The following is a 14,605-nucleotide window of genomic DNA, read 5'->3' as shown; positions in this document are numbered from 1 at the left end:
TGTTTCTCCAAGCCATCACAGCTGATATCTCCTGGTGCTATCCCCAAACTGCCACTCTTAACTCTTGAAGTAAATAAATAATCTTTGCTGGCAGGACTATACTGAATCTCCTTAGGCACTCTCTAATCAGATGTCCTGAGTCGTCCCAATTCTTAGACCTTTTATACCTGTTTTTCTCCTTCTGTTATTCCATTTAGTTTTTCAATTCATACAAAACCATAACCAGGCCATCACCAATAATTCTACACGACAAATGTTTCTTCTAACAACCCCACAATATCACCACTTACCACAAAATCTTCTTTTAGCTTAGTCTCTCCCACTCTAGGTTCCCACGCCGCCCCTAATCCCACTCGAAGCAGCCCTGAGAAACATCGCCCATTATCTCTCCATACCATCCCCCCAAATTTTCGCCATCCCAACACTTTACCACTATTTCATTTTATTTTTCTTATTAATATAAGAAGACAGGAATGTCAGGCCTCTGAGCCCAAGCTAAGCCATCATATCCCCTGTGACCTGCATGTACACATCCAGATGGCGGGTTCCTGCCTTAACTGATGACATTCCACCACAAAAGTGAAAATGGCCTGTTCCTGCCTTAACTGATGACATTGTCTTGTGAAATTCCTTCTCCTGGCTCATTCTGTCTCAAAACCTCCCCTACTGAGCACCTTGTGACCCCCACTCCTTCCTGCCTGAGAACAACCCCCCTTTGACTGTAATTTTCCTTTACCTACCCAAATCATATAAAATGGCCCCACTCCTATCTCTCTTCCCTGACTCTCTCTTCGGACTCAGCCCACCTGCACCCAGGTGATTAAAAGCTTTATTGCTCACACAAAGCCTGTTTGGTGGTCTCTTTACACGGACGCGCATGAAAGGGCCTGTTTGGTCCTCCTTTTTCCACATCTGTGGGCTCATCTTGACAAGCTGCCCAGATGCTTCCTAATTACTCACAGTCCTATGCTCTTTCCAGCTTGTCCCTGGAGTGTCTGAGCAGGAATAAATGACTCTCACCTGACCCGGGGGATCAATAGAGGGGAAAGTTCAGCTCCAGCTTCTCTCATGAGCAGCAGCAGGAAAAACACCCTCGAGGTATTGTATCAGTCAAAGCTGGCCTACCCAGATCTCGCTGACCCATCTATAACTGCTGAGCAGAAAGTCTTGGATTCATGGAGACAATGACCAGAGAATGATGGAATTCCAGCCAACTGCAGTCCTTCTCACTACTCTAGGGATGGGCCAGATGTTCGGTGGCATGTATGAGTGAAAACCAGGGCATCAGGGACCTTTCTGGAAGAGCTGCCTTTGTCTGGCCCACCTGTGTTTATTTATGTGCTGGGATCTCTGATCTCCCCTGCAACTTGGAGGCCAGGAGGAGCTCTTCCATGCAAACTCCTGGAAGGAGCAGAAAAACAAGCTCTTATCTATCTATCTATCTATCTATCTATGCCGATCTATATCTATCTATCTCAATGCAGTGAGGAAAGCCATTGATCCATTAACCTTTGGAATTCTACATGGGAGATACCTAAAAAAGTGAACTGCCTTGTTTATGTATCATGCAGACTCTGGATCCACGTATGTCTCAGTGGCTGTGAATATAGGATGATTGATCACAGGCCTGAGTTGCATTCCTACAGATTCTTAGAAAAAAAGTGATTCACAGACATGTCCCCCCTGGTTCCCCCACAACACACACTCCTTCATCAGCAATCTCTATCAGTCACCAACTATACCATGAATATGTGGCAAGCTCTTCCCAGACCTTTATCTGAGAGCCAAGGAGTGAGGGGCTATACTAAGATCCCATAGAATGAAAATGTGGTGTGTCACAAGAGTTTCCTTAATTCTTAGATCTTAAACTCTAAGAGGGTTCAGCATAACTACAAATTCAAGGGCTAGAGACAACCTGTATTGGGTGTGTCTTTAACTCAGTTTCCCAATCCACATAGGGACCTTGCATTTGTCATCTCTCATCTATGTATAGCTGTTGGTATGACAGTTTCTCTGTTCCAGAATACCTGGACTCTGATTTAGCCTGTCCTTTCTGAAACAGAAAGATCACCCAACCAGAGATGCAGCACCATGAGATCTATGGAAAAGACAGTTGCCAAAATAGACAGCAAACAGCCAAACTTAATTGAACACTACCACATGCAGGGACTTTGCTAAGCAGAGGTGATACAAAATGGGAGGAGCCCATAGCCCTAACCTCCAGGATATATCTATGGTAAAGACAAACCATTCAAGGAAAACATTCTGCAGGACTTACCTTTTTGCTAAGTCATTCTTTTAGGGGAAATCAAAGTTCTAGTCAACGTGGTAGCTAGGAAGGCATTTGTGGTCATGGAAACCTTATGGGCACTGAGAAGCTGAGCATGAGTTCAGCTAAGTCATTAAGGATGGAAGACATAGACCTGGGCACTATTCCACTCTTACACAATGCTACCCATTTCCTTGAGCTCCCATTCACACCCCATGGTCATTTTTGCCACTCATAAGTTAGCTACTCTGGCAGGGTTGCAACTTACACAGTTTTCATGATAACTGGATTCTCACTCTTTTTTTTCACAGAACGGATGTGATAACCTCATATCCTACACAGTCATGAGTGACCAACCCACCCACTTGGTTCCCCATCCTCATTCCTCCATTCGTAGCCCTTAGGGTAGCCGGGAAATCGTGGGAACAAATGCCTTCACCAGGGCCTTGGTGCTCAGCAGCCTCTCCGGCTGCTCACACCCCTGGCTGCTGCTCTGTGCATGCTCCAAAGGCTGCTTTTTGCATGTGGCTGCTGAGCTCTCACCTACTAAGCTCACTGCTTTCCTTATGCTGCCAGCAACCACAAAACCTGGGGATACTTTCAAGATGGGACCTTAATGCTCTTTCCTCTTCTTCCACTTGTCTGGTATCCATTTGCAAACAGCGCTCCTGTTATCTCCAGGTAAGAGGTGTCTTGTCCCCCTCTTTTCTTTCGACTTCTTGCCAGTGCCGTTATTTGGTTTAAGACCAATATCCTTTGATTTATTGAATAAGAACTGCAGGCTCGAGTTAACCTGACAATTTCTCCCAAGGACTGGGATATTTATTTTCCCACATGAAGCAATTATGAGAAAGCAACTGTGAGGAAGGCAATTCCTTGAGCATCACTTCTGTCTGTAGATGTGGGTAAAAGCATAGCTGATCCTCTCTGGGACCAGGAAGAGAAATTAAGCTTACCAAGGAGATGGTGGGTCATAGACTTCTCCTGAGTCTTAATTCATCTGCCATCTCATGTTGCAGGGGAAGAGACAGTGAGATTCAGAGCTGGAATCTCCTAATATAATTGTGATAGGATTTGAAAAAAAAAATACTTTAATCCCAAGGGATCCAGGAAAATAACCAAACCTGTTGTGAGAATAGGAAATGCAATTTTTAAAGAATCTGGAATTTTACCAGTCCTGGAGATCTTCCATCTCATCACAGCTGAGACTTAAATTGCTAGAATTTTGGTTCTTTTGTCATTGACCCTTAAAGTCCCATGTGTCATGAACAAGATGAAATAGGATGGGGGGTTGGGGCAGTGTTCTGGCTGGAAATATAAATTTTAGAGAATTTATTTTGAAGAGATTCTCACAGAATCTAGATGCTGTAGAGGACATACATCTACTTTGAGAGTATGCTTGCATGAGTGGAAACCAATCATAAACAACATTCAACTTCATGAGCAGATATGAAAGCATTTTCAGCATATCTAGCACTACTATAACTCTTTGTGCAAGCAGAGTGGCCTACACAAGACAGTTTCAATATATTTTAAAAGAACGTCTTACATTTCGTCAGTTCTTTGAACACAGAAAAAAATGTTAAGGCCACTTAAGAGGCAAAACATCTTACAGAGTTCATTGGTATTCGAAGTCACCTACAGGCTACATCTTGGGTTCAGGAGGGGGTGGTGTACATAGTAAGGACATTTGCCTTCTGGGAACCTTAAACAAAAAAAAATGTAGGTAACTCCTACATTTTTCTTTTGTGGAAAAAACACGGTTACTCCAGCTTCCTTGGCTTTTTCTTCTTTTTTATACCAACAAGATAAGGGCTACCCTCAACCCTGTGTTCTTCACTCTTCTCCCAGGGTATTGATTTCATAGCATTGGGTTTTTCTTCTCCACTTCACTCATCCTCTTGCCTGCGAAGGTATGTAAGGCTTCTTTGTTCCAACTCTTTTCTCCACCCGCCCCCCTCACATATATGCATAACAAAGATTGTGATTTAGTTTAAGTTTCTTTCTACTTTTAACATATTTGCAAACATCAATTGGAGCTAAAATGAGAAAAAGGAAATGTTTCTTTTCCTAGCTCTTTCAATCTGTAAGCCTTTAATTTAGGAGCGCCTGATTAGCCTTTCAATCCGTTGGAAATCTCAAATACTGGTTTTAATTTTCCTAGGTGGACAGGCAAACATGATTAATGTGCCTGGTGGTGAAAGACAGAGAACGAATATGTTCATTCTGAGCTACTCCCACAAGCTCAGGCGCCTTGCAGGAGGAGCACCAGCTACATCACTCTGCAGAGTGTTTACAACTTCCTATTCTTGTCTGGCCTGGCAAGCTCTTTGTCCTTCCAATATTTGTTCAATCTTCCATCCTTTTCATATTCTATCTTTCTCTGCCCTCCCAGCCTCTCTTCCTATTCTTAGAACTGAGAGTTTATTTAGTCAGTCTGAATATCTAGACCACCTGCCATTTATTCTCTTTACTTGAAATTCTGAGGAGTCACATAAACAAGATATCAGAATCACTATGGTCCTCTAAATTGAAGACCTATAATTCTCTGAAGAAATTAACAACATTTGAATTTAAAGGAATGATCATGAAAAAAATAGAAAAAGGCAGGAATTATTGCCAAACCAAGAAACTAGAAACTAGAGTTAACTTAAAGGCATGTGACTCAATCAATTAACAAATATATACAGAGAGCCTCTGTGGGACTGTGGGAGATCCAAAGATAGAGGACTGGTTATTTGTCAAAGGGATTTTTGCAGAAAGCTAGAGGGAAAAACTGACTGTCACCACAGAGGTGGACAGGTCAGTAAGTAGATCAATATCCTGCCAAATGGATATAGTGCTAGATTGATAGGTAGACAAGGGGTTAGACAGGTACATTTATATGTCACTGGAGAGCTCATTATATTGGTATAAAGTTATTGTGTCACATATAAAATATGACATGGGGGAATTGGGGAGGAAGGAGTGGAGTAATACTGTCACTGCTAAGATAGGCATTGTGATATGGTGCTTAAACCTGCAAGTAAAGGAAAAGAGTATGGAATCTGTGTGTCTTTTTCTAAGGGCTTTTACCCAGAGTAGCTTGCTGTCTGGCTTCTAGGGTTGCTGGCCTCATAGCCAGAACCCTAGATTCACCCAGATTTACCTTCAGAATTAACTAATCAGAGACTCAAATTCAATAGACTAAACGAAATCAGGCTGCTAGAGGATGTCTGCTGACTTGGAAATATACAGAAAGACATGGATCCTTGAGAAAACATTGTTTCCAAAAGTGGCCACCAGCACTAGCGGAAAGACAGCACCACGGACAGCTCCCAGACATTTTAGGATTGCCTTCTGTGTTTGGTGCCTGAACACTGAGCAAAACAGCGAGCTCAGGAAGTCTCCGCACACTCTCATACCATCTTCATGCAGGCCAACTAAGAAAATTCTTACATAAAATATAAGGCTCTCTGCTTGGTAACTTAAACTCTTGGCTTATAGTCTTTTCAGTGAATTTCTTTCCTCGCAAACTCGAGAGTTGGAGTCTCACGACTGCCCTTGCTTCACCAATTCCCCAGCTAGAGAAAAAAGACCTTCTTGGCCTCTGATTCATTTTGTCCTTGAGATTATCCAAGGACTACAGGATTCCCCTGGGAGGTTTACTGTGTGGAAAGAAAGCAATTAAGGAGCTGAATAAAAGAATTAATTGCATGTGAGAATGTGGACTTGGATGGGAAGATGTTTAAATGAGCTCTGAAAGAAACAAGCTGCCAAGAGTAATTTTCTAATCAAAGGGGAGTAAAAAGATTCAATCTCTATTTCACTCTAATCCAGAAAACATGTCTTCATGGAGAAGTGGTCTTAAAATGGACTCACCAGCCAAAGTGGAAAAAAAAAGAAAAAACTGTTCAACATGAGAAGGGACCATTGGTAAATGAGTCAAGATGCTGTGAAACCAGTAGACATTTCCTTTGAAGTACATAAATGTACTTCTGCACCTTCAAGAACTCTTACAGGAAGTGGTTGAACAAACAGGCCCAACTGTTCAAAATAGTTCAACGTCAAAACACTTGCCCTTTCTTCCCAGTTCCCCAACATCTCACTGAATGTCTTGAGAACTTCACTTGATGCTATTTCTCAGGAGACGTTTGGGTCAGGTTGTCCACCCAGGTATAAAAGAGAAAGAGGAATGCTTATCCCAGTCTGCAAGGGACATTCTCATGGTCTGGTTATAAAGTGTTTAGTACTTCATAAAAAAGGCACTAAAAATATATATAAACTCCCCATTCCCAAGAGTTATTTGCTTTGTACCCACTGCCCATGCCTAATACTCTGAGCTGTATCCTTCCAGGGAATGGAAAAGGTGCTAAAGTGAGTCTGATTTTGTTTTGTTGCAGAGGTGACAGACAGGAAGCTGACTATGGAGGAAGAGGAGGCCAAGAGGATAGCAGAGATGGGAAAGCCAGTATTGGGCGAACACCCCAAACTAGAAGTCATCATTGAAGAGTCCTATGAGTTCAAGGTCAGGCAAACAGTGAGGTCTAATTGAATAATAAATAAATTAAAGTGGGAGGCAGAAGACCTGGGGTGTTTTTTTCCACTTTCACTAGTGAATATGTGAAGTTGAAACTGAACAAATCACTTACCCCCCCCAGGTCTCAGTTTCCCCATTTGTAACATGAAACAAATAGTGCTGGCCATTTGTATGCTAGGAATATTGTGAGGAAACATAATATAGAATGTGAAATAAGTGGACTAGAAAGTCCTGAGATGTATTATTGCTATTGTTTAACTGTATTTTTAAGGCAAAAATATTAAAACTCACTACTACAGGGCAAGATATATTAACATCATTATTATTATTCTTTATTGTATTATTCTAAATAGTCAATTTCAAAAGTCACAACCAGGCTAGGCAGTGAGGGACTCACACCTGTAATCTCAGCACTTTGAGAGGCTGAGATGGGAGGATCACTTGTGCCTAAGAATTTGAGACCAGCCTGGGCAACATAGGGAGACCCCATCTCTACAAAAAATATAACAAAATAAAAATCAGCTCGGTGTGGTTGTACATGCCTGTGGTCCCAGCCACTCAGGAGGCTGAGGTGGGAGGATGGCTTGAGCCCAGGAGGTTGAGGCTGCAACGAGCCATGATTGCACCACTGCACTCCAGCCTGGGTGAGAGAGTGAGACCCTGTCTCAAACAAAACAAAAAGATTACAACCAAAAACAAAGGGAAACAGAAGGATTGCCCCAAAAGAGATCGCCCAAGGCCATTCTATGCATAACTGTCAGAACACCCTGGAGACAGAGCATCTTTCATTCCTTTGAAGAACCAGACTCCTCATTGGTTCTGAGCATTCTAACCTCATGGTTCCAAGTTTTTCTCTTCCTAACAGACTACGGTGGACAAACTGATCAAGAAGACAAACCTGGCCTTGGTTGTGGGGACCCATTCCTGGAGGGACCAGTTCATGGAGGCCATCACCGTCAGTGCAGGTGAGAAGCGTCTCAGGCTGGCCTTGCTGGGAGAAGCAGGCAACCTCTGAGAAGGAAGCATAAAGCCATGTTAACAGCCCGCCAGTCCCTGGGAAGGCCTGTGTGTTCAGTCTTCCCAGCTCTAGTCCTAGGTGCCTACTGCTTCACTGGATCACTTTGGAAGAGAATCATGGCGTAACTGAGAAACATGGCTATCTCTGGTTTCAAATCCTTGTTCTGCTGTGTGAACTAGAACAATGTACCCTCTCTGACCTCAATGTCCTCATTTCAAAGGGGAACTATTGCTACCTTTCTCAGAAAGGTAGAAAGGTACAGAGCCTTGTATAAAATCCAAACTCAATAAATTCTGATTTCCGTCATTCTTTCTTTTCATTTGTTTGGTCCCCCTCTTCTGTAAAATGTGGGACAATTCTGATTTAGAGATGTGGGAGTTAGGAGTTTATAAAATGTGTTGCATCAACTCTCCAACAAAACACCCTGGATGATTCCAAACTCCTCCCTCGGCATTTACTGACAGGCTCCCTTAGTAGTGACCCACAGCACAGCCAGGAGTCCTAGCAGCCTGAGGGGACTGCTGGTTGGAACAGGGATGGAAAAGGTCTCCCAAACACCGCCACTATCACCTCTCAGCACCACTGAGGCCTCCTTGCACTGCCGAGCACTACTGGCCTTGTCTTTTATTAAGAGGCTTTGTTGTCATAGCAACCCACAGGGTCATATCCCCAAGGCCCTAGAGCCAGAGCAAAAGGACAGCCAGGAAGAGAGTTTTGCTGCTGCTGCTGCTGCTACTTCTGCTGCCCCACTTTTCTCATCGCCTGCTTTAGATCTTTCTAGCTCCCCCTCTGATGACCTGACTGTGCCCCTCGAGACAATAAACGGAATATAGGCCACATCATCTACCCGCTCCTTTTACAAAGGAGGGGCCTGAGGTTCAGAAATAAGAGATGATTTACCCCAGCTTACAGATTTTCTTCATGGCAAAGCTGGAATGAGAACCCAAGTGTTCTGACTCCTGTTCTTTCAAAACGCAGCTTCTACCAGTTACGCCAAAACATGACAGAGGTTGCCACTGGCAAGGCCCAGGCATGCCTCAGCACACCCTCCCCTCCAGGGCTGCCGAGTGGGCAACCCTGCCCACATTTCCTGGCAAGGATAATCAAGGCCCATCCTGCTCTTTCCCATGAGGTATTTGGAGGATGGCACTGGCTCTGCAATATATTCTCATGATCTGGAATGACAGCCATCCCTCAGGGGACAGATAATGACCAGAACCACAATGGTTATTGCAGCAGTCAGGTCAGAAAATTTGAGAGGAGCCCTGCTGGCGTCCAGTGAAGAGTGGCCATGTTGGACATCAGTCCAAAACTGAAATCATTCACTTTTCTTTGCCTAGACAACAAAATGCAGCCTGTGCATTCTCCTTTTTTTTTTTTTATTATACTTTAAGTTCTGGGGCACACATGCAGAACATGCAGTTTTGTTACATGGGTATACCCGTGCCATGGTGGTTTGCTGCACCCATCAACCTGTCATCTACGTTAGGTATTTCTCCTAATGCTATCCCTCCCCTATCCCCCACCCCCTGACGGGCCCCAGTGTGTGATGTTCCTCTCCCCGTGTCCATGTGTTCTCATTGTTCAACTCCCACTTATGAGGGAGAACACGCGGTGTTTGGTTTTCTGTTCTTGTGTTAGTTTGCTGAGAATGATGGTTTGCATCCTCCTTTCTTTCTGCTCCGCTGTCTTGTCCCTCTTAATCTCCTTCTTTCTTCTCTTCCTTATTCCCTGGCCTTCTCTCTCCCACTCTACCTTGGTGCCCTGCATTCAAATTGACCCATGAGGCAGCCCAAATTGTTTCCCCACTATTTTCTGGCACCCTGGCCCTGGCCCTCACCAGCTGCCCGGAAGACAGCTGGAGTCCCCTTCTAGCAGATGATGCATGTGGTGCGGGTTGGGCTTGACTTTCTCATGAATCTGACCTCGCTAACCTTTCCTTGCCTGTTTATCTTGCCTCCAGCAGGGGATGAGGATGAGGATGAATCCGGGGAGGAGAGGCTGCCCTCCTGCTTTGACTACGTCATGCACTTCCTGACGGTCTTCTGGAAGGTGCTGTTTGCCTGTGTGCCCCCCACAGAGTACTGCCACGGCTGGGCCTGCTTCGCCGTCTCCATCCTCATCATCGGCATGCTCACCGCCATCATTGGGGACTTGGCCTCGCACTTCGGCTGCACCATTGGTCTCAAGGATTCAGTCACAGCTGTTGTTTTCGTGGCATTTGGCACCTCTGTCCCAGGTGAGAATAAGAGGTGCTTGAATTTGCAAAGAGGATTTTACCTGGTTCAAATGACCCCTGGACTCCATCTCATTATCTTCCACACCATCTCAGATCTGAACTTAACAGAGCCTCTGCCCTTAAAGTGCACAAAAGTCGATCAAAGACATGAATAATGACATTAGTAATGACAGCTAATATTTCTTGAGCACTTTCAATGTGACAGGCACTACGAGTGTTCAGCAATTTACACATTTACATTTTCCCCCTGTAATGTTTCCCAAAGCCCTATTAAATAGGGTAAGTTATTATCCCCACTTCACAGACAAAGAAACTGAGGCCCACAGAGGTTACGCTACATGCCCAAGTAAGTGGTCCAATTTCTTAACCTCCACATTATATGAATAGACCACAAACAGTGAAGTTAAAAGAATGTAGATATTGTTCTTCTTCTATGTACCTCTGGTGATCTCTGAGAGGTTAAAGATTAGCCAGCTCAAAGATATCAAAGGAGAAATGCCCACATACATTCTTGGCCTCCTCTACTTGGAAGGACACTGTGAGTACAAAGTATCTCCTAGCAGAACAGGCAAAGGAAGCTCCACAGCTTTTATCTTTTTATAGGATGAATTACATACTCTTTCTTTTTCTTAGGAACACTCAGAGACAAACAGAAAGGAGCAGACATTCCTTTATTCATTGAACAAATATTTACTGAGCACCTAATATGCCTGTTACAGTATTGTGCTAGTTTTTGGGACTATAGTGAAAGGCAAGATACGCATGCTTCCTCCACACATGGAGTTTATAATCTAGTGAAGGAGGCAACACTCAACTACTATAATTAAAGTTATCTTGTTAAATCCTAGGAAGAAAAAGAAAAGGTACCGCATAAGGAAGGAAGTTGGGCCTGAATGTAGGAGTTAGCAGGTAGACAGGGGCTGCACTAGCCCAGGTTCTTTACTTAATTCAGTTGGGGGCTTTGGGGCCTCTGAACTCGGAACTTCTGCCAGGGAGCTGGCATCCCAGTTGCCCCAGAAAGAAACAGAGCACATCCTCCTGCAGGGAGGTTAGGCTGAATCTCATCAGACAGGACTCTTCTGGCTGGACCAAGGGAAATGTTTCCTGTACCAAGCAAACATATCCTTCAAGAGAGTAGCTGAATCCACATCAAACTCTGGGAAAACCTCTTTCCAAAACCCCAGTGCAGGCCAGTGGGATTATTTGTCCATTAGTGATGCAAGAGATTTAGCTATCGTGGAAATGCATCAGGAGGTTGGAAATTAGATGGATGATCCCAGGAAGGCCTGTGGATGAGATGCCCTGTGATCTCTGTTCTCCAAGCCCTGGGGGACCTGAACTATCAGAGGGGAGGGAGGAAATATGGGGGAAAGCACAGAGGTGGGAAGAAATATCAGAGGATCAGAAGCAAAAAACAACAATAACAACAGAAACAAAAACAGACAAACAAACAAAAAACAAGGCCATAGGCAAGAAAGGGTAAGAGGTTTTCTCTGGGAGATCTAAAAAAAATGGCAATAACGAGGCAAGCCAGGCAGATACCTTTGGGCATCTCCAAGTCCTTGCAATTGGCCAAGACAACAGCTAACAACATTTGAGGCTTTAAGAAGATTATCCTGCGATCCACTCATCTGATTTAGTGGCTTTGGCTGAAGCTCTTTGGATATAGTTGATGGTATGGAAAGGGTCCTTACATGAGGGCTTTAGGGTCAAGTCTCTTGCTAACATCCTATGTGACCTTGGGTAAATACTTTGACCCTTATTTTTCTTACCTGTAAAATAAAAGAATTGGGCTAGATGTCTCTGACAGTCCTCCTTGTATCTACAATCTGTGCCAAGATCTAAAGTTAAACACCCTGCAAGGCCCTGTGATACATATATAAATCACAAAGACAGAGCCCCATCTTCCTTGAGTCCACAGTTCACCCTCCATGTCCCCATCATGGCTCCCCAACATGTCCTCTGTCCCCAAAGTCCAGCACCTCGCCCAGTGCTGAGTCAGTAGGCATTGGTCAATAACTGTTGGTGGTTCGTGAATAAATGCCCCATATGACAGTTAAAATCAGGCATCTACTCCAAGCAGCTTCCCAGGGTGTCAAGGTTCCCTGGGGAGATGTTATGGGATGGCAAACTTCCCTTACTAAAAAAGTAGTCAAAGGAGAACAATAAGCCCACTCAGTAAATATCAGAACTGGAAAGCCTTTCAGAATCTTTCAGATCACTGCAGATGAGGAATGGGAAGCCCAGACTAGGGATGTGACCTACCCAGGGGCACACGGCTTGCTTGTGGCAGAGCTAGGAGGTAGGAGTGGCCCCCCAGCCCTTGTCTCTCATTCCTGGGTTCAGCCCACCAGCTCAAGCTGCTTTTTGGGCATACTGGAAGACAAGCCCTGCACACCTTAGCCTCCTACCAGTTCCCATGTGTCTTTGTCCTTTTCCAGATACGTTTGCCAGCAAAGCTGCTGCCCTCCAGGATGTATATGCAGACGCCTCCATTGGCAACGTGACGGGCAGCAACGCAGTCAACGTCTTCTTGGGTATCGGCCTGGCCTGGTCCGTGGCCGCCATCTACTGGGCTCTGCAGGGACAGGAGTTCCACGTGTCGGCCGGCACACTGGCCTTCTCTGTCACCCTCTTCACCATCTTTGCATTTGTCTGCATCAGCGTGCTCTTGTACCGACGGCGGCCGCACCTGGGAGGGGAGCTTGGTGGCCCCCGTGGCTGCAAGCTCGCCACAACATGGCTCTTTGTGAGCCTGTGGCTCCTCTACATACTCTTTGCCACACTAGAGGCCTATTGCTACATCAAGGGGTTCTGAGCCACAGAACAGAGCCTCCGGCAGGGCAGGCCTAGGACTTCTCCTAAGAGAAGGGCACTTCCCCACCAGTGACCTCTCCGGGCTGTGCTGCCCTGGAGAGGCAGCATCAGGACCCAAGCCCCAGGAACTTCACCCAACTTAGGCCCTGGCAATTAACTGAAAGGGCAAAGTCTTAATCAATCAAACAATGGAGGAATCACCGACTTTACACAAATACAAACAAACAACAGCAACAAATCCACCTCCACCCCATCTCCCCCTCATATCCCTGACCCAACGCAAAGGTCAGAGCCTTTTGCCTCCTTCTATTCCACCTTTTGATTATTCCTTTGCCTCTCATTTCTTTGGAGGCAGGGTTTCTCCTCTCTGCCCAATTCCATACGTCCCTATTATCTCACTCAGCTCACAAGATGTGAAAATGAGTCACATTCATGTGGCTGGGGTGGGGTTCTTTTTTCATTGTAATCATTATTGTGGTTGCTTTAGTTTTGCCATTAGGTTTTGCTTATTATTTTGTTTTGTCTTTTTTTTCTGAAGTGAGTGAAAAAGGTGCCACAAAGGAATGCCAGGTCTGAGCCAACAGAGAGAAACATGAATTTTCAGACACATGGTCTCCCGCCACCTCTTGGCTCAATCAAGATCCAGTTCCCCATCTTACTGTTTTCTCTGAGTTCTTGGGAGGAGTGATGGCGTTGGGGTAGAAATAAGCTCACTCACCCACGCAGGGTACTAAAGATCTTACAGGAGCTTCAACTGGAGCAGGAGGAGCTTTTTATGCTTATGTTGAATCAAGTCAAATACAAAAAGCAATTGTCCCTCTCTGCCCAAGTCTTTCCAATTCCCTTTCTTCTTGTGTCACTGTCTACTTGTGTATCCTTCTGCAGGAAGACCCGCCAAGTAGGAGAGATGGGACAAAAATAGGAATGGTGTGTGGGGACAAAAATAGGAATGGTGTGTGAGGACAAAGGGCTACTGTAAGAACAAAAGTGATACAGGCCTTCTTGAGTATCTTTGGCTTTGTACCTGAGGCAAGAGAGAAGAGATATCCAACCAGTGAGATCTTTAAGAGAAAAGTTTGTATTTTAAATGTCAGTGTGCCTGAGAAATGTCAGCTTCACCACTCTCTTGCTTCCTAATGCTCTATACAAAGAGGGCTGACTACACTTCTTGAAGTGGTGTAAAAACTTAGAGATTTTATAAGAGAACAAGGGGCTCCCTTCACCTCTCCTAGTCCCTCAGGTCACGTATGAAAGCATTTTTACAAGATAGGAACTGGAATTCCTCATTTCTCCCACGTTCCTGCTTGTTTTTAAACTTCATGAAGCTCTTTTTCCAGGCTATGGGGTAGTTCTTGCTCCAGTAAGAGGAATCTTAGTTGTCATAATCCCGTGGAGCCTGGGTTTTTAGAGAAGAGATCTCTGTACCCTACAGACCTTTTCCCAACGAATGTGGGAAGGACCTGGCTTTAAAACACACACACATACACACAAATAAACAGACATAAGACGTCATCACGAAACTGCCCACGGATCTTTAGGCTTTCTGCATTGACATAAATACATTTTCTAAGTGGGAGGGGGGGAGAAATTAAAAAACACCTGTTAATTTTAAACACATTTTTTAAGAAAAAAATAACTAAAAAAGAAACAGTGCTCATGTCATAAGCTATGTTGACAGTTGCCAGTGGAAATGTTGGGTTGGTTCAAAAAAAAATAAAAGCTATACTTATATCTCTCTACATA

At 44.5% G+C, this 14,605-nt stretch overlaps 1 protein-coding gene across 2 annotated transcripts in view; it reads left to right on the top strand.

Annotated features, from left to right (window-relative positions):
• Positions 1-14,605, top strand: part of SLC8A3 (solute carrier family 8 member A3) — a 151,274-nt gene extending 136,669 nt beyond the window's left edge. Inside the window, exons 4-8 of one of the 2 annotated variants that reach the window (XM_030812696.1) lie at positions 2,933-2,950; positions 6,652-6,776; positions 7,654-7,753; positions 9,770-10,045; positions 12,487-14,605. In XM_030812696.1, the coding sequence (XP_030668556.1) occupies positions 2,933-2,950; positions 6,652-6,776; positions 7,654-7,753; positions 9,770-10,045; positions 12,487-12,863 (896 nt within the window). In that variant the 3' untranslated portion in view covers positions 12,864-14,605. The remainder of the gene's footprint in view (positions 1-2,932; positions 2,951-6,651; positions 6,777-7,653; positions 7,754-9,769; positions 10,046-12,486) is intronic. The other variant, XM_030812691.1, reaches the window with a different exon arrangement.

Source organism: Nomascus leucogenys, chromosome 1a, assembly GCF_006542625.1.
Source record: "Nomascus leucogenys isolate Asia chromosome 1a, Asia_NLE_v1, whole genome shotgun sequence".
Classification (NCBI taxonomy): Eukaryota; Metazoa; Chordata; class Mammalia; order Primates; family Hylobatidae; genus Nomascus; species Nomascus leucogenys.
This window is presented reverse-complemented; position numbering and strand designations above follow the sequence as displayed.